Source organism: Argiope bruennichi, chromosome 6, assembly GCF_947563725.1.
Source record: "Argiope bruennichi chromosome 6, qqArgBrue1.1, whole genome shotgun sequence".
Classification (NCBI taxonomy): Eukaryota; Metazoa; Arthropoda; class Arachnida; order Araneae; family Araneidae; genus Argiope; species Argiope bruennichi.
This window is the reverse complement of record NC_079156.1, coordinates 124004195-124032090: the sequence shown is the minus strand read 5'-3', so window position 1 is coordinate 124032090 and position 27896 is coordinate 124004195. Positions and strand designations below refer to the sequence as shown.

The 27896-nt window shown below is 25.4% G+C and overlaps 3 protein-coding genes across 4 annotated transcripts; 2 read left to right on the top strand and 1 right to left on the bottom strand.

Annotated features, from left to right (window-relative positions):
* The first annotated feature begins 1885 nt into the window (after positions 1 to 1885).
* Positions 1886 to 5795, top strand: LOC129972412 (tetratricopeptide repeat protein 32-like). The gene is made up of 5 exons (XM_056086547.1): positions 1886 to 2118; positions 2786 to 2972; positions 3579 to 3736; positions 4547 to 4693; positions 5639 to 5795. The coding sequence occupies exons 2-4, from the start codon at positions 2845 to 2847 to the stop codon at positions 4672 to 4674; spliced, it is 414 nt and encodes a 137-aa protein (XP_055942522.1). The 5' UTR covers positions 1886 to 2118; positions 2786 to 2844; the 3' UTR covers positions 4675 to 4693; positions 5639 to 5795.
* A 1557-nt stretch (positions 5796 to 7352) lies between these two features.
* On the bottom strand, positions 7353 to 10798 carry LOC129972241 (chromatin complexes subunit BAP18-like). Of its 2 annotated transcripts, none has more exons than XM_056086298.1 (2): positions 10674 to 10762; positions 7353 to 8421 (listed from the first exon to the last, which is right to left on the bottom strand). In XM_056086298.1, exon 2 carries the CDS (start codon positions 8399 to 8401, stop codon positions 7955 to 7957), a length of 447 nt encoding a protein of 148 aa, XP_055942273.1. In that variant the 5' UTR covers positions 8402 to 8421; positions 10674 to 10762; the 3' UTR covers positions 7353 to 7954. The 2 variants fall into 2 exon arrangements, with proteins under 2 accessions (XP_055942273.1, XP_055942272.1); XM_056086297.1 differs by having other exon boundaries at positions 7361 to 8421; positions 10669 to 10798.
* A 90-nt stretch (positions 10799 to 10888) lies between these two features.
* On the top strand, positions 10889 to 27570 carry LOC129971565 (probable tRNA N6-adenosine threonylcarbamoyltransferase). The gene is made up of 12 exons (XM_056085450.1): positions 10889 to 11095; positions 12678 to 12797; positions 15312 to 15414; positions 16084 to 16156; positions 16853 to 16948; positions 17035 to 17084; positions 17436 to 17514; positions 20614 to 20713; positions 22187 to 22243; positions 23964 to 24039; positions 26800 to 26898; positions 27465 to 27570. Exons 1-12 carry the CDS (start codon positions 10981 to 10983, stop codon positions 27502 to 27504), a joined length of 1008 nt encoding a protein of 335 aa, XP_055941425.1. The 5' UTR covers positions 10889 to 10980; the 3' UTR covers positions 27505 to 27570.
* Positions 27571 to 27896: the final 326 nt, after the last annotated feature.

Below are 27896 nucleotides of genomic sequence, written 5' to 3'. Positions count from 1 at the left end.
CATAATATATAAATAATTAACATAACCTTCGAAAAGAATTATCTTGCAGTTGATAGAAGACTTATTTAATGATTGAGCTAAGAAGTAAATATATTAAAACTAATAGAAAGTTAATTTTTAAAATTGCTTTTTATTAAATGATAGAAAAAAGCAATAAAAAGCTGGTCAAATAAAAAAATCAACTGTAATTTATTAGGGGAAAAAATGATGCTCCAGTTATACCTAATTTCTAATTTTATGTTAACCTAAAATAAATGAAATAAAATAAATAATCGAAATGAAAATAATAAAGTAGATTTGAATCTTCATACAAAATATTATAGAAAGCCAAGATTTTAGATTTTAATTGTTTAGTTTTATATTATCTTTAAAAAAATTAAAATGACAATAATATGCGCATAAAATTGTATTGAATATCACTGCAATGTGCTCATGTAGAAGTATAGTTTACTAAACCAATGAAAAATATTTTTGAAAAATATGTTTAAAAGTATTTTGAAAAATACTAAGATCAAAGAAGAAAAATATTGAATGGATTTAAAAAAAAAAAAAAAAAAAAAAAAAAAAAAAAAAAAAAAAAAAAAAAGATAACTGAAAATCTAATTTTTTTAAAATTTAAAATGTTTTTGGTCAGTGATATATTTCGAAGTTATAAAGAAAATGTTGGAATTTTGTTAATTTTTTATTAAAATTTTAATTTAATTTTTGAAACAAGATTTCTTAATATTGCTATCTAAGAAATAACTAATTGCCAGCCAAATTTGGAAGCTCTAAGTCCAACAACCTGCCTCGAAAGATGCAATTTATTGATAGCATGCCACCCTTTAAATTTTATTATATTAAAAGTATGAATAATTTTATCTCATATTTTTTAACAAAGAAAAATCGTTCAGCTTTGATTGAAAAATGAAAATGATTTGTCTTTCATTTACGATATTGCTGAAAATCGAAATTTAAAAATTTGTTAAAATAAAGAATATCATAAGATTTTATACTTAAAAAGATATATATCTAAATATACTTTTATTTTAAAGATGAATTAAAATCTTTATTTTAATTTGGAAATATTTTTGAAAGTTATTGCAGAAAAACTTCAAACTTTTTCGCTGTTTTTAAATAATAAAAATTAAAAAATTGCTCTACCAAACATTACACTTTCCTACCCTCCAAAACATATTTATTCTTCTCTGCGTACACACACGCACGTTCTCTTTTATTAGAAAAAAAATTTGCATATAGTAAAAGATTTATATATATATATATATATTATATGGAGAGTCCTTGCAGTCAAATGTTATTTCGAATCGCAATAACATAAAAGCATTTATTTATTCAAATTTCGCATGAAAATATTTCTATTATTTTCGACTGTTGGAGATGTTTTCTTTCAAATGAAAAATAATTATACAATAATAAAATAAATAAAAAATAATAAATAAATACATTTATATTTTCAATAAGTTATTTAATAAATGATAATTTTTAACAAATGACTTAAAAAAATTCTTAATAAATAAATACATTTTAATAATAATAAAGAATTTATTTACATTAAAATCAATTTAAAAAAAAATATCAGATGAATTTCTGAAAGAGTGTAAAAGAAACGAGTAAAGTTTCAGAAAGAGTAAAAGAAACGAAACAGTTTGACGATTCCAAGTTTTGGCGGAATAAAATAAAAAACAAAATCGCGTAATAGGAAATAAAAAAGATTGGCATAATTCGCCACAAATGCGCTTATTTGCCAAATCTTATAACCCCTATTATAGCTAATCCTGCAATTGGGATAGTTCTTGTTAGCGCCTATAGATGGCTTAGACTGCTGGCGCCGTCTACAGGCACTAATTAGAACCTAGCTTGATCCTCCAATACGTCCTCCGGTTAACTCTACCCTGCTGTATATGCATGTGCATACAATTACAGAATTATTTTATTTTTCCACAAGGACTAAGCTTTCATACATTATTATTTTCCTCTTGACCTTGTATGCTGAAAGAAAAGAATTAAATGATTTTTTGACAAAATTATTTTAATGTTAAACAAATATTGTAAAACTTCTGTTTTTTAAAATTTTGAATAGCAAACCAAGTAAATGAAATATCTGTTTGAAGTGCACATGTAAGCAAAAATTTAATTTTAAAACATGCTTACAATTTTGTACTGAAATCGTATTTAAAGATATAAAATAAGTATTTTGGGATTTTAATTCTTGAAAATTGTTGGACAAGATTAATGAAAACGAAATAAAAAAAAAATTACTATCTTTGCACGTTTGTTTTTCTTTATGACATGATATTGGATACAAAACTACTAAAAATCGAAGGTGAAACAAATATCGAAAAATGGAAATTGTTAATTGAAAATTTCGTTGTAAATGATACTATTAAAGCTAAATATTTTCCATATTTCTTAGAAAATTAATTCTTATTTGGTTCCACGCCAGAATAAGATTCGGAAAATATGTGATACTTTTAAGCGAATAAAAATCAAGTTGAGAAAATCTTGAATAAAAGTTAAATGAAGAAATCCATAAAGAATATCTTTGAATTCGTTGAGCAAGCAGTTGATTAAAAGTCGAAAAAGAAAAAGGCATTTTCACCCTTATTTTATATTACTTGAGAATGTTCCAGTTATTTTTTAAAAGATAATGAAATTAAAATGTTAGATGCATAAATTTTAGGTTTTTTTTTTTTTTTTTTAATTTCTTAAAATGTTTTGGGACATCATCAAATACTTCCTTTTTTAAATATAAAGGTATAAGAGCTAGTGGTTTCTATTTTTCCAGTTTCTGCAAAACTGAAAATTCAAGGCTGATAGACAACTACTGCCTATATATTTTGAGAAATGAAGGATATTTTGGTTAAATTTGAAAGTGGACAAAAGTTGATGGATGTGAGAAAATATGATGAAGCAGAGAAGATATTTAACGAGATCATTATTGACATAGAAAAAATGAAGACTGCACATGAAAGGTGAATACTGTTAAAATTAATTTTATTTTGAAAGATGGTATAGTTTAAATGTTGAAGATCTAGAATCCTAAAAAAAGCTATTTTATATTGTTTATAATTTTTTTAATTAATACTTGTATTACATATTATTATCTTTTAATTAATATAATTTTCAGTTTTTATGTCGTAATTTTATTTCTTAGACTATTATTTTAAAATCAGTTTTTTATCTTTATCTTGATACTTGCTCACTCTTATTATTTACGTATAAACTTATTATTCATATTTTCTTATACTATTTGTATTTTTTTTACCTATCCTTATTGAATACATAACTTATTATACAGTGATAATTGTGAATATGAATTAACTTGTTGATTCAGTTTGATAAACTTTATTTCTATAAATTTTAATTGTTATGATGTAGAATTAATTTTGATTTTGCTTATGTCAACTATAATTTTCAAATATTTGATATGAGGATTGAATTATTTAATGCTGTATAGTGGTTTCCAATTACCAGAGGATTTTTTTAAAAATAATTATATTTATAGAAGTTTAAACATTTATTTCATCGGAATAATATGCTTGGCCATCAAACATTAATCTAGCATTTGTTTATTGTAGGAAATTGTGGCTGTCGAAAATATATAATAACTTAGGATTTATTCTGTACAAAAAGGTTGAATTTAATAAAGCACAAGAATTGTATAGAAAATCCATGACATTAAACCCTTCTTTTGCACCAGCTTATTACAATCATGGAGTTATCAATTACCGTCTTGGTAAGTTTTTTCTGCTGGTTAACAGTTTTTATTTATTTTATTATCCTCATATTTGTTTTAAAATTAAATTCTGATAACAAAATCTTATTTTTAATAGAATATTATTATAAATAATTTTTCTTTTAAAATTTAAGAAAATTTTGAGTCTTTTTAAAGCTATTAATAATCTAGAAGATATCTCTGTCGATCTCCTAGATGCACTATTAAGACACATATAAAGAAATATATAATTAACGTTGAACTTTCTTAGAAATGTATATATTAAATCTTATCATTCTAATTATAAACAATTATTTATTATTATTATGAATAATAATAATAAAAGAATTACCTTTCTTGTTGCTTTTTTTAGAAAATATGTTTAATTATTATATTTAAACAAATGTGTACGTATCATTATTGTAAGATTTATGGTATATAATCCTTTTTCAGATGATGTTTGATTTTATTATAAGTTTTAACAAAGATTTATTAGAATAAAGAAAACAAACAAAAATGTTTTAACAAAGAAAAAATTTTTAAGATAATATACATTTTTATCCTAGCTATATTCAATGAATTTGTTCCTTTAATTTAATGAATACATCAGAGGTATTAATTTTCAATCTACATTTATTTTCCATTCAACTAAAAGAATTAATATTATTTGAGTTTGTCATTTTTCTACTGATATGTAAGATGCTATTAATAAATTGCATGTTAAAATTCCATAGAATATTATTTTCAGAATTAAAGAATATTGTGTAATTAATGCATTGTGTATTAAAATTTTTATAATTATGTTTTAATTCATATCTTATTTATCTGAAGGCTTATTTGAATCTGCTGTGAAAGATCTCAGGACAGCTGTCCTGTTGGAGCCGCAAAATTCAGAATTTGTAACTGGATTACATGAAAGTGAAGTTGCGCTGAATGAAATAAAAAAATTTGTTAAATGAAATCCTTTTTGTTGTTAATGTAAGTATCACTTAAAATTATTCAAATGCATATCTTAATTCAGAAACTAATTAGTGCATGCATTAACAGAGACTATCTTATGAATATTAATGAAGCTTTATCAGCAAACTTTTTAGCATCATAATGCTTATAGGTTAAATGCTATAGGCTTATAGGCTAAATGTTATTTGTTAATGCATGATGCAGAAATTTTTCATATGTTCTAGTATCAAATTTGGCTTGTACTTTTTTTTTTTAATGGAGAGTATTAACTAAAAATAATTTTTTCAAAATACTGATTTGATTTTTAATTAAAAATTATTAATATAACATTTTTCTTCAATAACCTTTGGCACATGTCACCAGGAAAAATGTTATTTAATAATTAAATATTGTTTAATATTTAATAATTAATTTAATAAATTGTAATAATAAAAAATAACATTTCTATAAGTAAATGTTCTTAGATTAAATTAAATATTTTATTAAAAAGTAATGAATATAGATGATAACAATGAATTATAATTGATGATGTTGAACTTTTTCTATATTCTATATTTAATTGCAAATCTAAATGAATAATCAAATTCAGTTGCCTATGATTCTATAAAATTATAAATACTTTATTCTACTTATTTACCAGGGAATACTTTGTATGTATAAGCCTGATATTAATCTGAATTTCTACGGTATCAGCCATTGAATAATTTGACATGTTACAGCTTTTCTTAAACTAATATTTATGTTCCATTGTCTGTTCAGTTGTTTCTATTAGATTTTTAATCATTTTAAATAAAATGCATTTATATTAAAACAGATTCAAATTCCTAATTCAAAATGTTATTCCTCCTAAGTTTACAATCGTGACAAAAAAAATGATGAACTTATATATTTTTTACAATATCTATTATCTTTAAAAAACTTACAATTATGTGCAAAAATAATTCATTATTATTTATCTTTTAGGTTCTTTAAAATGTACCTGAACATCTATTTTTTTTTTAAAAAGAGAGGTCCAAATATTTTATTTTCATTAGTGTCTTCTTTTTAAGACACATGCAATGTATCTGTTACCTTATAACCAGTGAAATTATTTTATACAATGTTTAATTATACTAATAATTTTCACCTGTTAAATTTTTGTATTATAGTTTTTAATAAATTGTTTTAAAAAAAACTGCTTTATTTTTCTGTCAAAAATTCCTATATAACAGCCAATATTCAAAAATCCTTATAAAGGGTTTTCTGAATAAAATATAATTTAAATCACCCATGATGAGGTTTTTTCCATTTTATATTATGAATACATTTTTTTTCTTCTGAATTCTTTAATAGAAATAGATCTTTTTTCAGTGTTGAGAGGGTTAAAATGCAATGTCAGATGTCTGTTAATGGGTTACAAGAACAAATAATTTATCTGAATTAATCTATTACAGTAAGCATCCTATTTATAAGACCATTACATTTCATTTCAAAGACTAAACTGAACATTCTCCATTGTTATTATTAGTACTCTCAAATTTCAATATGTGTTCCCAAACAATTTTCAGCTGGCATATACCTCTTATTAGTCAAGTTTTGAAGTCAAAGTGTTGTCATGTTGATTTTTTTTTTTTTTAAAAACTTTAAGGTAATGCAAGAAATTTGTAAGCAAATTTTTTCAATGGAATGATTATTATTTGGCTTATATGTTAACAAGTACAAGAATAGCATTTATATAACTAAAAAAATACAATGATTTGGATTAGTAATATTCTGTGTACAATCTCATGAACAAAATTTGGACCTCATTATCAAAATGAGGACATCCAAAATTCATACTCGATTCTCTTTCTCATTTTACAAAATGTGATATGCAGTGCTACATGTGGAAATCTGGAGTGTATGTGCATGATATTGTTGCTTGCACTTTTCAAATGCTGATGGTATATTCAAGGCATACAGATTCATAAGAAGTATTATCCTCAAAGAAAAAAAACAAAAATAAACCATTATATTGTTGATATGTATGAGAAAGTTGAGAGAAGGGCACTCTTACTTGCTTTTTCATATTAACGCTCTCAACTCCTATGAATGTTATTAATAATAACTTGTATCCTCCATTTTTGAGAAATATTCCCCAAAAAACTATTTCACTATATTGTTTGCAAGGAAATCCACAATCATGATAGTGATTTCATCAATTTTTATTTCATAAGACTTTTTTTTACTATCAATGATTGATTGCCAAATTCTTTTTAATACATATCGTAAAATAAAGTTTTGATACTAAACTCATCTTCAACAACTGGATCAATTTCATTGATATGCAAATATAACTAACAAATCATAATGCTCTATATTTATTCTGCAAGTATAATTTAAATAATATTTACTTCTTTTACATAGATCCAAAAAGATATGATCATGATTAAATTAATGTTATTAATCTAGAGAAAGAACAGCTTGTCACTAAATACAGCTAATTTATTTTTTTTAATTGCGATTTACATTAATAACAGCAAAGTTATATCATTTGAAAATACAATGATAGAACACTCACATGTATGTTTATTTATTGTGTAGTATATTTACAATATGCCATTTTAAAATCATTAAATGTATGGTATTTCATACATTTAATTTCAGATTTTTATACTAAAGCAGACATTAAAAAAATTCTTCCATATTTATCAATACATTATGTAATATTTTTGATATTCATTAAAGTCAATTAAAATGAACAGTGGTGATGCTCAGAACAACTTTTCAAATATATTATTTTTTTTTAATAATGTATATTATAAAACAATATTTTAATAGTTTATTTTCTGAAATTGACTATTAACCATTGTTTCACAAAACAAAATTTTGCATAGTTAAATTTTTTTTCACAAATTTTCAAGATCCATTCTCACTATAAAAAAAACACGCAGAAATTTAACATTTTTAAGTAAAAGTTTTCAACTACATGTCCATCAACTACAATAATTTTATAGTAATAATAGAATATATATTAATAATTTAAAAAAGCAGTGTATATATGCTACAATATAGCCTAGTAATTAAAACATATATAGGCAAAATTTTATAATATGAATATGAAACATAATACATGATTTGATAAGAACAAAAAACATTTTTCTCAGAAAATTGCTAAATTAAAAATAATTACTATATATTATAAATGATGTTTCATGACATTTACAATTGTTCTTCAGTTCATTTTCTTTTCCACTATCTGATGTATGACAAGGGATATTGATGTAAGCTCTGTTAATGAGTACAACATTACAAAGGAAATCAAGAAGCATCTGCACTGTCATAGTCCAGTTTATTTGACAAACCTTCAACATCAACTTCAGCTTCTACAGCATTCAACATATTCAATGTCAAATGAGATTTAGGTGGAGATTGTGATATACCAGTAGAAATTCTCATTTTATCATCTGACATGTTTTTAACAGTACCAGTAGATGTCTTTTTCAACCCAATAATACCCACTGTGTCTTTCACCCGAGATTCTACTTGACTACTATTTTCTTTGATAGATTTATGAATTCTCTTCAGCTCATTATTAAAGGTTCTCACTGATGTCTGCAGCATCTGAATTTCTTGCAATGACCATTTTCCACTAGCTGGAGTTGTATCTCCAGCATGAAGAGACATTATGAGCTCAGACATCTTGTGAAAAGCAGCTCCACCAGCTAAGAATATTTCACCAACTTTATCAGCATTGGGATTACTCATTGTGATTTTCAAATTCTGACCTATAATAAAGGAAAATATAAGATTTTTTAAGAATGAGTTTGATTTAAACTAATTTGTACAGTATTTAATGCCATGGTGTCTCATTAATTGTGAAAGTGCTGTAATTTTTAATCCTTCATTACACATTAATATATTTATACTTCTTTAGTCAGTTGAAATCATTAAAATTACATATAACCTGTCCAAATTCCTATTATGCCTTAGAATATATTTTATTTTTTAATGTTAAAAACAACAATTTAGACTTCAGTATAGTTACAGGAACAAAATAACAAAAAAAAAAAAAAAAAAAAAAAAAAGATTCACTTATTAAATTATCTTTGTTACATAAATATATCAAAATTATCTTAAAATAAGTATGCAATTAATGACATTTTTTAAGTCTTGTTCTTTACAGTCAATTATGTTTTATTTAAGGACAAGGCTTAAACTCTAAGTCACAAAGTATATAATAATATTGGAAAGGGGGGAATGAAGTGTTTTATTTAGAAGTGTGCAAAATTTTGAGTGTTTTTATTTAGATTTTTCATTTGTAAATAAAACTTCTGGTAAAGGAAAACAACTTGTATTACAAATAAATAAATTTTAACTATGAGATAAACTATTTTAAATAAAATAAAAACATTATTGTTGGTCATCTTTCATTTTTTAAAAATTATCTTATGTTGCAGTCGCTGTGCAGAGGAAGGAAATTGGGAAAATTTAAAATTAGTTGAAAAAAAATTTTTTTTTTTTTTTTCAAAAGCATCTTAGCAAAGAAAAAAAAAAGGTTTTAAATTCTTTTCTATAGTTTATTTTTAAAGATGGAAAATGTCAAATAATTAGATCATTTTTGCATTTAAATATTACATAAATTAGTGATTTAGACTTTATACATGGCAAAGTACTGGGAATACCATAATTCAATAGTGATCATATTAAAATATTCTACTGTAAGAGAATTACTTTGAAAAAGTAATTGAAAAGTGAGATCCATTTTTCACACATAACAGAGGATCGGAAAAAAAAAAAATTGTAAAATGATGGATTAAGTCATACATAAATACTGAAAAATTAAACAAATACGATAAAGCAAACAATGAAATGAATAAATTTATAAAAAAAATATTTGAGTCATCAAAAAGATTGTATATATAAATAAAAGGAAAATTTATCGATTTCAAGAATGAATTTTTTTCAAACTGAAAACATTGAAATCTATAGAAAAGCTGCAATAAGAAAAATTCAAATATAAAAGTATAGTTAAAAATGAAAAATTTTTAAATCTTGAAACCAATTTTGTATAGTTTAAAATAATCTTTGATATTCGCAATAAACCAGTACAGAATAATTGGCAATTCAATAATTAAGGTGCACAGTAATTACAATCTGAATGCAAAATTTGGTTACATGAAGTGCTTACATGTTACAAATACTTGTTAGTTACATTACGACACAAAAATTAGTACTTCGGGATTATAACGTCGACCTGTCAATGGTCGCAAAAATAAGTCAATCCTTTCGCTACCTTTTGGCGATAATATCGGGTTTGGCGAAAATGGTCGACAGGATAATTCCAAAGTACCCAAAAAATTATATATGAAACCACTTTCACCTTTTTAGGCATTCAATAAGGAAACATGCTTCTAAGAATACTCTAAACTACATATATTTACCTCAGCTCATCTTTCAAATCCATTTCATCAGTTTAAATTTTACATGAAATGAGAAAGACTGGGCAAAAGAAATAATGTCAGAAAATGTTATGCTTTTATACTTTTCATTATTTGTTAATTATTTTTAATATTTGCTTAGCTTATACAAAGATTAACTTGATCCCACTGCATGACTTTTTCTTGCAATAAAGTAATACACAAATTGAGTAAAATTATTCGTAATAAGAGGAAGGATCAATACATGCTGAAAAGATTATGATTTAAAAAAACTAGTAATAAAGAGTTGATTGGTTAATACATAACCGGAACTTACGGAAATGAAATTAGAATGTATTTATAAAAACACGCAGCAAAAACATTTTTAAATTATTTTTACTGATGTGGTTACTAGGACACTCGGATGAAAACTATTTGATATAAGTTTTGACCAACTATGTTCATTAAATTTCATAACTGACAAAGTAAAAGTAATACTCCAAGTTAAACGATGCCTTGTTCAAAAGAAGCTACTTGATAAAAATTTACCGTAAAATTAGTATAAAATGAAGTTATGGATCATCAGTTATCCATTGAAAAGACCAAAAACTTTACCTTACTTATCTTTCTATTATTAAACTGTACAAATACAAATAACAATTTTTTTCTTATGTTGGCGGCAAAGCTCTACCACATCGTTAATGGCAGAATGTAAACACTGTTTCTTCGTAGTGAATCGATTCACATCCGCTAGCAGTGAACGCATTCCTTGTAATCACAACCGAAACTAGTTTTTTTAAACCAATCAAACAATCAACCGATTTGTTTAATAATATTCATACATTCAGCGTGGTCGACTAGCAGACAGAATAATTTTACATCAATAGCTAACTGATTATTTTAATTTTGTGTTTTAAAAGCTTTAAAATGACTATAACTATTGGATTTGAAGGTAGTGCGAATAAATTAGGTATTGGAATTATGAAAGATGGTGAAGTTCTTGCTAATCGCAGAGCAACATATGTAACTCTTCCCGGCGAAGGTAACTATAGTGTAAATAAATAATTTGTCAGTTAATAAATAATTAGTTAATTTTATTATTATAATCTTGCCTTGTTTTTGATATTATGAATGATATAAACTTTTGAAAAATTAAGGAACCATAAAATATAGTTTGTAAAATATGTGTGCGAGAGCTATTGGTAAATGTTTTTGCAATGAGTTTTGAATGAAACTAATATATTTTGCACATAGATACACTATCGATTGTTTCTAATTCACAGTTGTAGAATGAGAGGTTTATGAGTTTAATTCCAAAAGCCTATACTTCTTTTATTCATGGATTATTATTTAGAAAACTCGTTAAAAATTTCTCGGAACCCTGCCAACATTAATTTCTAAATTTTTATTTTTGAAATTTGTCACATTATTTAAATTAAAACAAATTAATCAGTGTAAAAAAATTCTTATATAAAATTTAATTGTCAGTGTTCTGATTTACCTGTGTAAGGTTTCTTCTTGTTAAACATTAAACAATGTTTAATTGTAATTAATAACATTGGTTTGCATTGGGTGAAAATATTAAAAATAACTAGCAAAAATAGCTTTTGGGATGTAACTACTGGAAAATTTTCATTATGACATTCCTTTAATTAATTTCGGGTCTAATGTATGTGAATTTTAGATATTTAAGATTAATCTGATATTATATACAAAATTTTATTAAACTTGTTTATAGATTGTAAATAACATTTTGCTCTGTATAAATTCAACCTAAAAAAGAATAAATTATTATTTTTTACTATTTTCTTTTAAATTGTCAAATTGTTTGTTATATACAACAATAAAGTCTGAGAAAAACAAGTAAATTTAAATCACAGGCTTGTTTTCTTCCTCCTTCTATTATTTCCTTGCCATTTTCTTTACTTCTTCTTCAATGATTTTTCAAGTCAATGTTTCTAAGCAACAAATCCATTGTAGATGAGATGCTAGTATATACCAAAATATTAGACTGAATATGAGTTTAATAATTAAATTGCTCTAATGGCTTCTATATATATATTTTCTGAAAATAACTACATCAAAGTATTTTAATTTGAAATATTTCTCCCAAAATGTGAAATCTTTTTGTGAAAAAGAACTTGAAGGGAAAAAAGTCGTTATCGATTTTGGAATCAGCTCTAAAAATAATATAGGAATTTGTTATCATATTTAAAATAATTTTGAAAAATTATTATTATATATAGATATGTATATTTATTGTTTTTTGTCATGATTATGAAAGTGTTTATATTTATTCTTAGACTGAAATATTTAATTCTGTTGCAGAAAGTTGCTATAAAGATGATTTTAAAATGATCTTAGAAAAGAAACAGTATAGAAATTATTTATTTTGTACTTAAGATTATATGTTTAAATTATTCTTAGAACATAATATTTGTGTTCATTCAATTTTTTTTTAAGCTGCATAAATTGTTGATTTAATCCGTTATAAATCTTTATTAATTTCTTTGAAATAAATTCCTTGTAAAATAGTCAGTTTTTTTATAATCATTTAAAATTTATTATAAATGCTGGCTTTGGTTAAATTTAGGTACTGTTGTTAATTACTAGAATTTTTTCAGGCTTTCTTCCTAGGGACACTGCTCGTCATCATCAGGCTCGTATACTAGATTTAGTACAGCATGCACTGGAAGATGCAAATATTAAAGGAACTGATGTTGATGCAGTTTGTTACACAAAAGGTATAACTTCTTTTTATATAACTATGAAAAAATTAAGATACAAGCCTTTGCAGTTTTGTTATAAAAATATTTACATTGAAGAGTTAGTAAAGCATTCTAACTAGGAAAATTTTTATTTAATTTACATTATAAAAAAAATTTGCATATCATTTCAGTTGATTAAATTAATATTAGTTGTCAGAAATGCATTGCTTGCATACATGTCAATTCCAGTTGATTGACATTTTGTGAGATATGTTCAGATCAACAAAAGAAAAAAAAAAGAAAAGGGTGGGGAAATTATTTGAATTTAAATATTAGTCTCTAAATCTTTTTGCATTTTAAATCTAAAGTCCCATAGAAGATTCTTGCTATTTCAAAGAAAATTAATTCAAAATTTTTTTTCAATATCATTTTATTTTATTTATATTCATTTTTATTTATTTATTATGAAGTATAATTTCATCAAATAAAAAATTTGCTTTAACTAGAAAAAATTTTAAAACATTTCCCCCAAAAGATCTGATTTCAAATATATACAATAATTTATTGCAAAAAATGTTTAGACATGTACTAAAAAATAAAATTAAACATAAAAATTTATTACTTTATCTGAGTTACTATTTTCAATTACTTTTTTTTTTTTTATCTATGTTAGAATAACCTTTTTCTGTAACATTAGTGTTAAATAATATTTTGTATTTTTGAAGGTCAATTATATTGAAATTTAATAAATTATACAGACAATTTAAATATTGAAAAATGGTCAGAAAAGTACATCTTTAAACACAATTAATATGATTAATGCAGGGGCTAGGGACTGAACTGCAATTCAAATTTATATATGGAACCTCTTCCTTCTTTCCTTTATTTATTTTTTATTTATTTATTTTTTTCTTTCTTAATCATGATGAGTTTATATTATGATTTGTCATTAACAGATTGAATATTTCTTCAATTATCTAACTTGTTAATGGATCCTAACTGTTCTGGTTAAATAGTGATTAATGCTTGTAATAAGTTCTGTTTATGTTTTCCATGTATTTATTTCCTAATAATATCGCAGGAATAGATAAAAAAAAATTCAGTAATTCAGAATTGTTTAAATTTGTTATAATATCATGAAAAATAAAGAAATTCATGCTGCAAATATTTAAAATTAATACATGATATATATAGCAAATACTATCAAACCAAATTTAAAAAATATTAAATAAAAATAATAAAAAAATGCTTTTTTTTTTAAATCTTACTCTATTCTTATTTTCAGCTGTTTACTTCTAGTAGAATATTTATGATTTCATTTTTGATTATTATTGAAGTAAAAGTAAAGCAATGTGGAGAACTTAAAACAATATGCTTTTTATTAATAATTTTAAAAAATGACAAGAAATTGGTATCTCTTATTCGAAAATTATGAAATTGAAATCCATTATTCAAAATTCCATTCATTATTCATGATTCAAAACTATTTTAAACTTGAATTCAATGCATTGCAATATTTTAATGAAGATTAATTAAACTAATTAAGAATAAATAATATAAAAAGTATAAAGCATAATTGTTATTAAAAAAATGCAGATTCAAAAATAGGAGGTATCAAAATTATTATCATTTTTAAATGTAATGATTTATAAGTTGAAACATTGAAAGTACTTTCTGGACTCCTGAAAGGTTTCAGTGTTTCATTCTTTTACTAAGCTTAATCTGCTTGTGGGAATAATAACTTTTTAGTATACATTTAAAAATTTATCTGTTTATAAGCAACCTTCTCTTTATTAAACTAATAATAGCAGCAAATAATTTTAATAGTTCATTTGATATGATTAAGGAACCTCTCTCTTCCTCTGTGAGCAACTGATATTTATTATTAAATTATTTCTTTAAAGGTTTTAAAAAATTATTCAATTAAATATTATTAAGTGAAAAGTAAAAAAAAAAAAAAAAATGAATCATATTGATCATTGTCCAAAATTAAATAGTTTACAATGAACTATTGGATTACATACATCGCTTTAAATAGCAACTGTCTACAGTGTTAACAAAAAATAATGATAAATACCAATATCTGTATAATATTTCATTAGTGTGCACTCTTTTCTGTGCTCTGGGAAACAAATTGGATCAATCATTATTTTGTTGACTGACCCAAAAAATTTCAAGCATCAAAAGAATATGTTTTGATTAGTAATTATGTAATAAAAGAAATTGCATGTTGATTGTTATATTTTGGAAGAAAAATAAATACTTTTAATAGATATTTGACAAATAATATATTTAAATGGCTCAAAAAAATATTGTTTTTCTTGTTTATTTGTTATAACAATTGTACATGAACCAAATATTATTCAATGTTGTTGGCTACTTGTGCTATTAGATGTCTAAAATTTATAATTTAGTTATGAACCCATTTTTGTGCCCTTATAAGTAGGAAGCAATATCTTAGTTACTTTTATATCACCAACTTATGCTAAAATTATATTTATATATTTTTACTTTAATTATAATTTTATATTTGAATAATATTGGTTTCAGGTCCTGGAATAGCAGCACCCTTGGTATCTGTAGCTATAGTTGCTCGCACACTTGCTCAGTTATGGAATAAACCCATTATTGGAGTAAATCATTGCATTGGTCATATCCTTTTATAATTATTTAATTATCACTAGTAAATATTACCACTAACTGATATTTTTATGTTTAATTTTTTAAAAAGGAATAATTGCATGAATTTCTTTGTTTTGATTTTTATATTTTTTATTTTTCATTACGTATCAGATTATTAATTTTTCTAGAATTTTAAAAACATTATGCTTTTTAATCAAGAATTTTAGTCCATTGAAATCAGTTTTAATAATTTTTTGTATTGCAAATTAACATATTTATATTGAAAAAAATATTTGAGCATTTTACTTATTCAATAAAAAATATTCTGATTTTAACTTCAAATAAAAAAATGATTCATATCCGCCAATTAATATTAACTTATGTATTTGCAAGAAGAAGAAAAAAATCTTTTTCACTGGTTGTTTACAAATTAATTGCATTAAAATGAAATTTACTTTTACTGTCCTAATACTGAATTAATTCAAAATGGATAACAATTAGCTATTTTCATGCAAAACATGTTATACTTTTAGAAATAACTGAAATAAAATTTTGGCATTATTCAAAAACATTTTATATTAGCACAATAATAATTTATAATAACATACAAAAAACTTAGTATTATAGCTTGCAATTTTTTTTTATTGTAAATAATAACTGCCTGCTAAATTTCTATTTTCTTAACTTAAATTTTCTTACACATTGAAATGGGTCGATTAGTAACAGGTGCAGATAATCCAATAATTTTGTATGTCAGTGGAGGAAATACGCAGGTAATTTTTTTTTTTCTTTTTCTTTCCTAACATTTTTTTTATTGTTAGTTTTGTAAGATTACATTGTATTTGCTTTTATCTGTTCAATTTATTAGGATTTTTTTTATCTGAATATTCTTTTAAAGATAGCGTAAATTATATATCTAATTAAAAATACTTTTTCTTAACTTTATAATTAACATAATTTAAATAAGAAATTTTCATGGTTCCTTTCAAATTGGGGGAAAAAATATCTAATCTATCACAATATTACTTACTGCAATCTTTTTGTGTTAAAATTTTTATATCAAACTTAAATAAGAAGATGGATATAATCATTAAGTTTTAATGAATAATAAATAAAATGAAATAATTTTGAGATAAATTCTAATAAATTATTTTGGTTGAAATCAATTTTCCAAACTGTTTTTGCCTTACGGATTTTGAAAAATTTGAAAGATTATTACTCTCTGAAGGTTTTCTTGATACCAATGTTAAATATTACTACATGCTCCTCAATTTAAAAATCATATTAGGTTTGATGTTAGGATATCTGATTCTAATATTTTAGTTGTGCTAGAGTAATAAGTAGTAGCAAGCAAAAAAAGGTGTGTTCAGACATTATTGAAGTATTATGCAATCTTGATCTGTGTTTTCTTTGGATGCATAAACAAAGTATTCAATGCTTACATACAACATTATTATTGTATTTTTCAGATTATTGCTTACAATCAAAGACGCTACAGGATATTTGGGGAAACAATCGATATAGCTGTTGGCAATTGTTTAGATAGGTTTGCAAGAGTTCTTAAGGTTTTGGAAAAATGTCATTTTAAGCTTAAAATATGAATTAATACAAATTTTAAATATACTTATTTAATATGTATCCATTATTTCAGCTCTCGAATGATCCCAGTCCAGGATACAATATTGAACAGTTAGCTAAACAGTATGTTATTCTTCAATTCAATAGATGAGATTTATATTCTGTGTACTATTTGTGTTTTGCAAGGATTATATTAGTAAAATGTTTTTCATTATTTAAAACAAAAGTTTAATGAAGTATTAAAATAATTTAATTTTTAAACTGTTATTAATAACTTGATATTTAGAGAAAATGGAGGAAGGAAGAATTACAAAATGTAAAACAATATGAGCAGATTAAATATTTATAAAGTTATTTCTCTTTTAAAAGTACATTTATATAATATGATAAGAACTAGTTCTGTTAAGAAAACTTTAAAAAAAATTTCCTAATATTTCATTACATATTAATTTTGTTATATTTTTCTTTTTATAGAGGGAAGAAATTTATTCCATTACCATATTGTGTTAAAGGCATGGATATATCATTTTCTGGTTTACTTTCATTCATAGAGGTAATATATAATTCACATTTAACAATAAATAAAAATTTGGTTGTTATCAAGAATCAATAGTTTCACAGTCCCTTACTTCAGACATGAAAATCTTTTTCATTATAAAGTATTATAAATCATGATTTTAATTTCAATGCTTGCCTATTTAAGTGTAGATCTCTGAGTACTTCATTATGCCACTTATTTGCAGCTTAAATTGAAAGTTCATTATTAATACTTAATACTTTAAATTTCTGCTGATTTTTTAAATGACTTTAGAAATTGCCATTGCAATATAAAAATGTTTGAAATTTTCATATGTATAATTTTTAAAAATTCCTACAAATAATTTGATTGAAAGTTAGGAAAAAAGATATAAATATATAATATAAAACACAGTGAGACAATCTGCATTGATTTTATTCCCTGGTGAGCAGTTAATGTATTGATCATATTGTTACACTGTTTCAGGGGTGTTTGTGTTCCGGGGAAACCCCGGAATTCCGGGGATTTTGAACTTCGATACCCGGAAATTCCGGGGATCGTCGTTCAAAAGGAAGTAGGAATAATAATGAATTATTTATTTTGATCTGGGCGATTTTGTTTGCTTTGAAAGCAGAAAACGCAAGGTCAGCGTGTGTGGTGAAAACTTTTCCTTTCTTTCTCCAAAGGCAGTGATAATGCGTGAAAAGGGGGAAAAAACTTCTTTTTTGTTCTTTCCTTATTGCGAGTTATGACTCATTCCCCCGTTTCTCGGACATTCTCTTCTGGATTCTTTTCGGCAAGTAGGCGCGGCAGAAAAAAAAGGGAGAGACTTCGCGACCAGATGTGCGATCACGTGACTCTGGGTTCAAAGGTCTTATCTCTCCTGGCGTGGCGCCAATAAGTAGAGAAGGGGGATTTTTCGCCGTATTAGCTATTTGTCATTAATCGCTTCGCAACTTTTTTTTCTCCGCTGTGTAAAATTTTCGTTTCATTTATTGATGCACGTGTAAATTTTTCGTTTCTCTTATTGAAATATTTTTTTATTTATGTACGCAAGAGAATTTCACTTTGAAATTTCAGCATATGAAACAGTAATTACCCCTTAAAAATTCATATCTAATTAGTTTTACAGCATTAGATCCAGAGCTAAGAGGTAAAACCAGTACAATATTAGCTTTTGAAAAATTATCATCTTTTATGTCCCATATTTTTAGTGATAATGAAAAGTCAAAAGTAGAAGCTGAAATAAGGTTATACCAGAGTGATATTGATATCACCAAAGAAATGCTCTACACATCTGATGAAAGTGGAAATCAAGTCAAGTGTACAGTTGATAAATATTGGTCTAAAATTTTTAATTTAAAAGATGATTTCACAAATGATTATAAGTATCCTACATTGGCTAAATTGGTCAAAGCCTGCCTTAGCTGCTTCCATGGCCCATTAGTGGAAAGTGCATTCAACTTAATGGATACACTTGTCACTGACTATAGAACCTCTCTTAAGATTGATTCCCTAGATGCAGTGCAGACTATTAAATATGATTTAATGGCTTCTAAAGAAACCTCATGTGAAAAATATGGCTCAAAAAATCCAATGACTGATCCAATTCACAAAGATCTCTTACTGAATATGAACAGAAGTTGGAAAACATATCAAGAGGACTTAAAAACATGTATTTCAGATGAGTCACCTATAAAAGTCTCTGAAAAACCTTCTACATTAGCAGAAAAGCAAACTGCTTCTACCTCTGCATGTGCAGTTCTCGAGGAAATTTCTTCAACTGTAAATGAGGAAAATAAAAGTCAATCTTCCTGCAATTATGAAGTTCACCACAAAAGAAAGACAAGCCCACAAACATCAGAAAATAAAAAAAAGCAGCAGAAATTAGATAATTTTTTTTAAAGAATTAATTCAGGTAATTTAAAATATTTGCATAAAATGTAGTAGTTTATATGTTTGAAAATTTATGGTTATTAATTTTGCAAAAAAAGTAATTCATTGAACTTTTATAATTAGGTCATTCAATATTTCATAATTGTAATTTTTCATTTCTCTCCCCCCCCTTCTCGAAACTCCAAAATGCCGGTAGTAAGTCCGTAAAAGTTTCAGGGGATTTTTTGGGGTCCCACAAACACCCCTGCTGTTTCTTTCCATATTTATTATTGGTGTGTGTGTGTGTGTGTGTTTATTGTAGCATGAGACCAATAAGAGCAACTTTTGCAAAAATACATTATTCAAGTAAATATTTTTTTTAAGTTTGTTCCCAAGGAAAAAAAAATATATATAGTTGAAGTTTCCAATTCATTTTCACTTGTAATAAGTAAGTCTCTCTCTTTCTCTCTCTCTCTCTCTGTGTATGTGTGTAATGATATTTTAAAATCTAATTTAAACTTAATTAATTTCCTAATTTTTTGCTCAATTCAGCACATATTTTCATTCTGAAATATTCTCTTATTTCCTGATCCCATTCCGGTTTTTCTATTTAATTTATGCAATAGAAAGCTCTGTAAAAATGCTTTCGTCAGCAATTCCCACACTTCGAGTGAAGGGATAAAAAATTCCAGACCTAAAAAAATTCCTCTAAAAGATCCCTATGATTCCCTTGCCTGTGGTTGACATATGTAGGAAATCCCTATTAAAATCTCACAGTATATATTCACTGGGATAAAACTTTCATTAGCTTTTCCTCATTTCACTCTGTGTTGTGTGTGTGCTCATCACTTCTGCTTGTTCATAAATCATGCCTCCCAGGATGAAATAAGACGAAGTTAAAAATTCAAAGTATTTTCCCTGTCTTTGGCTACAATTCTGCTTCAAAAATAATGCTTATATATATATATATATATATATATATATATATATATATATATATATATATATATATATATATATATATAAAATAAAAATTCGGTATATATATATATATATAATGTGGGTAAAGTTTCTGCTTTTGAAAGAATTGGTTTTGCAAATCTGTTTTGAACTCTGTGTTTAATGTAGAGTAAATTTTAAACATATATGTGTGCCTAAAACTGTAATATTTCTTATTTTTAAATATTAAAAATTAATTTTAAACTCTTTATTACATTAATGCTTCATTACATTAATGTATTTATTTCTCTTACAATTTAGGAGAGGGCTAATACACTTTTGGCATCAAATCATTGCACAAAAGAAGATTTATGTTTTTCTTTGCAAGAAACTGTGTTTGCAATGCTAGTTGAAATAACAGGTAAGTAGGCTGTTATGCCTAATTGTTATACTTATGTATGCTATTCAATTGTTGAGTACACATGCATGAATGTAATGCTTGTTTCCTACTAAAGATTTTACAGAGAATTTTACTTTTTAAATCTAGACAATATGCAACAATAATTGTTGGGGAAAAAAACCCTTTTTTCTCTATTTATTTAGCTTGTGGCTTAGTGAAACTATTTGCTCAGGTTTGAAGGAAAGAGCATTTGAAGTTCTAAACTTTAACTTTAAAGACAATACTAATGTTATGCTAAAGATATGTATATTTTTTTCTTTTGTATTGGAACTGATACAACAATTGACCTAATAATGCATCAGTGTTTTATTACACTCCTGTTTCATTCTAATACCAGATTTGATGGATATGTTTTATTCTTAAATTGGGAAGACTTTCATTATGTGTAACATTCGGAGCTGCCCTTCTATTTTTATGGCAGAAATAGAAGTGCAGCAAAACATTTAAGCAAACACCATTTATGGGCCAAAATCAATTTCAGTACCAAACACAAATGAATTTATTTGAGAACAAATTTTTGTTTCATTGGCTTTCACCTGAACCTCTAGTTGACTATTTTATGGCTTTATAATGATGATTTTGGTGTATCTAAAATTAAATGGGTAAGCATGTTATAGGATCTTTAATGTGAAAAACACTGTTCGCTCCTGACTGTTTGTGATGCACTACATGAACTTGCACTGAACTCCAAATTCTGATCAATTATGGTCGTTCTTTGAATTTATTCATCTTTCCTCTCATTAGAGTTTGAGATCAATCAGATTCCATTATACTTGTTGCCTTCATAATTCCATTATTTACAAAATTTGTATTCAGCTGTAGCATTTTGATCCATTCTTTCTACAATTCGTTAGAAGATTAATCCTCCTGTCTTACTGTCCTATTTTGTTCAAACTCATTCATCTATATAGACATATATATTCATTTAGCATATTTTTTGCCTCACAGAATCTTTTAAAGCATTGTCTTTTCACATGACTAACTACAAGCATGTAGCCACAGTAGTCCATTGGGTATTCAAGTCTATATAGCTGTTTTATATAAATGATTATAACAATGAAGAATTAATCAGTGTTTTAGAGAGGCTAGAAGTGTGCTTAGTATCATTTGTAGATTGTTCAAGCAATACGATTTAGATAATCGGATTCTTTTGCCTGTTTATTGAATGCTAATTGCTTTTGTATTTCATAATCTTATATCAACATCTTGTTTTATATGACATATTTCCCTAATTTTGTTAATAGATTTTAGATGTATATTTCTCTTCTTTTTTATTCAAGATATCTGGATTTTTTTCTTCAAGAATTAAATGTTTAAAAAGTTAAATGGAATTAAAAGAAAAAAATTTTTTTTTTGTGTGTGTGTGTATTTTACTTGCAAAAAAACACATGAATGAATTATACAATTTGATCATTTTTCTTTTTGCATTTACAGAACGTGCCATGGCTCATTGTGGATCTAATGAAGTTTTAATAGTTGGAGGTGTTGGATGTAAGTCAAATGTATTTTAATTCAATCATAATTTACTTTATTACTGTATTCAAAAACATCAGGAACTGATAGTAGGGAAAATCACATTATTTATCATTCCATTTATTTAAATAATCCTGAATTCAGTAAAAGAAAGTAACAACAATTCTATTCGAATATAATGTGATTTTTTTTTCTCTGTCCATCATGAATGGCTTAGCAAGTATAAAACCCTAATATACATGGCACAGAAATCGTTCTTGTTATTTATTGCCAATTGTAAAGTTAAATGTAAACAAAACATTATGTAAATTTCAGAAATCTTCAATAAATGTTTTTACAGCTGCATTGAATTAAGTGTCCTTAGCTAGTTAATGGAGCTGCAAAATGTTATTAGAAATGTTCTGGAGAGGTAATTTGACTGGTATCCAACAAGTCAAATCAGTCAGAGGAAAGAAGATATGCCAAAAAAAATCAAGAAATAGCTCTCAAACAAAAAGTTTAATCAAGTGCAAAAATAGGCTTAGATGTATAGATGGGTAATCATTGTAAGTTACCTATGTAAATTGATGTTGATATCTTCTGACATCAATTGGAAGATATTAACATCAATACAATTATAACAATTGATTATCCTACCAAACTGGTCTTTATGTTATCTTAAGACTGAAAAAATTACCTTTGTAATGATATGAATTCTATTCTCATTCATTTTCGTTCTTAATTTTAATAATACTTTTTAAATTAAATTTGATACATATTTTTAACTATTGTGATGGAATTCAAATTCATCCATAATTTTAATAATACTTTTTAATTAAATTTGATACACAATATTTTCAAATGTTATGATGGAATTCAAATTCATCCATCGAAATATTCAGTTACATATTTTTAATTCCAAAGGAAGATTTTCAATTTGTAATAAACACACTTTTCAATTTGCAATAAACTGATTCAATTGAATTTGTTTTTTGATCGTATCAAATAACAAGACGAGAGTTTAAAAAAGATGCATTCCAGATTAATCATTTAACATCCTAAAAAGCCAATAATCTGAGCAAATAAGCTGGTTAGCAAAAGCAGCTAGTGTAGTAAAAAAAAAAAAAAAATTCCCCTTCTCAATACAGTTAGCTTTAAAAGGTGACATAAACATATTAACATTTCATCTTAATTTCGTCAGACCTATTATGATAGGAATTGCAAAATTTCCAAAGCCCAGGATAGATTTTTTTTCTCTTATTTTTAAGTTTGAAGTTTAGTGAAGTGGAAATAAGACATGTGCCAAAACACTGTCCTAGGACTTAATTAGTTCTCAGTTATTCTGCATGATGTCATCTATGACTAGGAAATTTATATTCCACTTTCCTTTTATGCCCCTTCCTTGATAGGTACCTGTTGTATTTTATATATTGTCACATTTATGTATTCAAATTAATTCATAAATTTATACATAAATTTTGAACATTCTGTGCAATGAAACTCCATTTTTAAAATAGATAATTCCATATCTAATTCCATGGAATTCTTTTCTTTAATATTGTGATACATAGAAACACTTATTGCACCATTTACTTCTTATTCAGTTATTCATAACTTTCTATATACTGTCAAATCAGAAGTAACTGTAAGGAACTCTCAGTAGTATTTTTGCTTAATGAATTCAATGAAATATTTACAGTTTATTTATTTTATCTTTCTAAACATAACATTTAAATGACCTATTTCTCTTATGCTGAAGGCAATGAAAGATTACAAGAAATGATGCAAATAATGGCAGAAGAAAGAGGGGCAAAGTTATTTGCAACTGATGAAAGGTAATTAAAATTCAAATTTTGGTAATATGTTAAAGTTTATATCAGTCAACATGAAAATTTCTATTCAGACATTATTGGTTTCCGTTGCCTGATAGTTCATATTAAGTATTGATATTTATATGTACTAAAACAGGGATATGTGCATAAATTTGCCATTTCTTAAAATCAAATTAATATAATTTTTTTAAATCTTTTTTTTTATTTATATATAAAGATATTTTCTACACATATTGTCAATCTAATTTACCCATGCATTTGAAGTTGTATAACCATGTGTAGTTCTTGCAGCATGAAAATTCATGTGCAATCCATCAAATTAAAGGCTTAACAGCATTAAAAAAAGTTCTAAACTTATGAATTAAAAAAACATAATTCATTTCCTTTTAGATATTGCAGTTAATGCATGATTTTTCTATTTAAATGATTATATAATGAGTGAACTAGATAAGAGTCGGTAGTTTCTATTTCAGTTTAATGTGGGAAGCGAATAACGGTTTGCTCTAATTTATAATATATAATGCATTCTGATGGTTAGTGGCAACATGTTATCTAACATTGTCCTGATTCAATAAAAGATCTTTATTTTTACAATGGGAGGAAATTTATTGCAGATATTTGCTGTAATCCTTTATTTGAACGTTTTTAATGCGATCATGGATGCTATAGATATCTTGCAAAGCAAAACATAACTTTATTCTAATGAAATATTTATATTCAATCGCTCCTATTTTTAACAGTAGTCTGGAGATAAAATTAATAAACATGAAAAATCTCAATGATATCCTTTTGAACATTGAAAAAGAAATGACATAACAGAAGTTTAAAAATGGATAGGGGAAAAAAATAGGCAAACAGTTCCTTGTCTAATATTTATTCAGTTGTCATCATCTAATTATTTAATCATACTTGTGATGCATATTAATTAATGGCATTTATTTAGCTGAATAAGAAGAACCTAAAAGATTATTCAACACTAAAATATTTAAACTAAGTATACATTACATCATTTGCAAGAAGGAAATGAAAAATAAAAATACTAATTATCCTAATCTCTAATCTATCCAAATAACAAAAAAGTAATTAACTGTTGCCATACAAAATATAATAGAAGAAATGTACAAGTTAGGAATGTAATCACAAATTTCAAACTAAAATCAAACCTTGCTTAACAAATACAATGCATAGTGAACAAAACAAAATGTAAAATAATGACTCCTTTAACTCCTAATGATTCCTTCATTAAATAAATGATGAGAAGATATACTAATGTAGAATTTTGTCTGTGTCTTAGCATGAGTATGTGTTTGATGCCTTTTTGTTAATGTTTTTTTTTTTTTTTTCAAATTGATAGCAGAATTATTAAATGTATAGTTAATTAAAATTTTTAAAAAATGCAAGTGCAAATACAAACAAAGACAGGACCCTCATTCTGTAGATAAGATAAACATGTTGAAGAGGTTCTGAACATGTTCTGTAATAAGAAGTTGTGGAGGACATTTTGTCGGGAAAGCAGAAGATAACTGTCTGAATATAACATCAACTTTTCAGTGAAATAAAAGAAAGATGATGAAAGGCTGATAAATGGGAAACTGCTGCATCATATGTCAGGAACCACTCTAATACAGTAGGGATGCAGGAATGCAGTAGTTATGTTGCTATAGATTTATTTAATTATAATACTGTGTCTCATTTTCATCAAATTTTGAAATGCAGGCAAAAACAATTATCTGTAGAAAGCTTTCTTTTGAAAAGTATGTGTAATAAATAATGTGTTTGCATTATTATAAATTTGTTTGTGTATTGTCTCATAATGTTATGTATTCTCAATTTATATTAAACCTATGACAAAAATTTGCTTCACAACATTTTACATTTTGAAGATTCGAGAATGCATTATGCTTGTTAAGCATGTTCCACTGTAGAATATTATAGTTAGCACAAGCTAATGCAGGGGCAATGAAATATATATTGAAAATATCATAATTGCTGAAATATTAATTTAATTAAAGCATTTAAAATCAAGTAAAGTTAAGAATTTTAAGATAATTTTTTATTATTTAAATTTTAATTATTGAATGAATTTTAATTATTTTTTTAAATTTATTTTTAACACTTAAATATGCAGCATAATTTTTTTTTAAAAAAATATTTCCTGTATTTTTAATATTGAAATCTATTGATTCTCAAACTCACTATCTAACGGTGCAGAAATAAAATCAATTTAATTAATGATCTAATGATAATTAAGGCTCTAAAAATATTTAAAAAGCATATTATTACTGAGAATACTTAAGTGTACAAAATTTTAGAGCACTAGTAGTACTGTAGAAAAAGAAGGAAAATTTGATTAAAAAATTTTATTTTTTGCAGCAATGAAACAAGACAAGTTAAATAAAAATATTTAAAAGAATGCCTATTTTTGCTAATGTTAATTTTGTGTGATTACTTCATGTTTTAAACACATTTCACTACAATTTGTTACTTATGCCCTCTATATTTTTCATCAATAGTATTCAGAAGAAAGATACTTTTAACTCTAACTGCCTAATATATCAATAGGAAACAATAAAGTGTGACTTGTTTCTGAATCATTAAGGATATTTTTTGTATAAATAGAACTGCAACTGCTTTATTATTAGTAGTAGTATTTAAAGAAATGTAATATAATTTTGGTGTTCCATATACATTAATGGAAATAACTTATATTCTTAATTATATATGTTTTAAAAAAGAAAACATTAAAAAGTGCTTAAATTTTAGGTTTTGTATCGACAATGGGGCAATGATTGCACAAGCAGGGTGGGAAATGTTTCGATCGGGTCAAATAACAGATTTTGAAGATTCTACATGTACCCAGAGGTAACTATCTATTTTTGAAAAGTTGTTGGTATTCTTCAGTTTTTTTCAATAAAATCATTCCCTCTGCCACCTGTCTATTTGTGTGGCAGAAACAAAATGCTTACCAAATACAGTAACTCATTTTCATCAAGAATGTGTGGTTGGATATAAAATTTCTGTACTTGGCCCATTTTTTTTATTGCCATATTAATAAATAGTAAATCATTTTGCATTTATATGCTCGATAATAATGTACTTATGTATCGCAACTATACTAATATTATTGCAACCAATATTAAAATTCCCAATTCAGCGCCATAGACACGTGCTAAATCGGGAATGCCAATTTGATGTTTTATCCTGAAAGTTGGCATGGTTGCTATAGTATGTAAGTAAAGATAATAATTGTTGTCGGAAAAGTAATAATCGTTTTAATGAATTGTTATTGTACCAGTGCTAACTTTTTAATAACTTTTTTTTTTTTCTACATTTTGCTGTGGTTTTGCCCAAGTATATTCTTCCGTAATGTGTAGATATAGCGGAATATGTGTTGATAAAATTATTAGAGGCTTTACTTTTTTTTTCAGGTTTCGCACTGATGATGTTGAAATAACCTGGCGTGACTAATGACGACTCATCTGAATATAATATTGTATATATTTTAATTATTATTAAAAGTTTTTATTTTATTTATTTTTTTTATTTTGTAGGCTTTTTTTTTTTTTTTTTTTTTTTCGATCTGTCTTTCTTACGGTGAACTTTTTCTAGCATTTAGTTTTAAAAGAATTGCACGAGATATGCATGTAATATTTCTTTTTAACGCCGCTTAATTTTAAAAAAATTAATGCACTCTTGTTTTAATTTAAAATATAAAAATATTTATGCTTTTTACACTGCGAAGATTTAATATATTTAAGGATTCTGAAAATCTAGTTATTGAACTGCCTGGGACAAAATTTCCGGGCTCTTTGTCACCGAGATACCTATAAATCGGCTTAGTTAGCGAAATACCCAAAGTC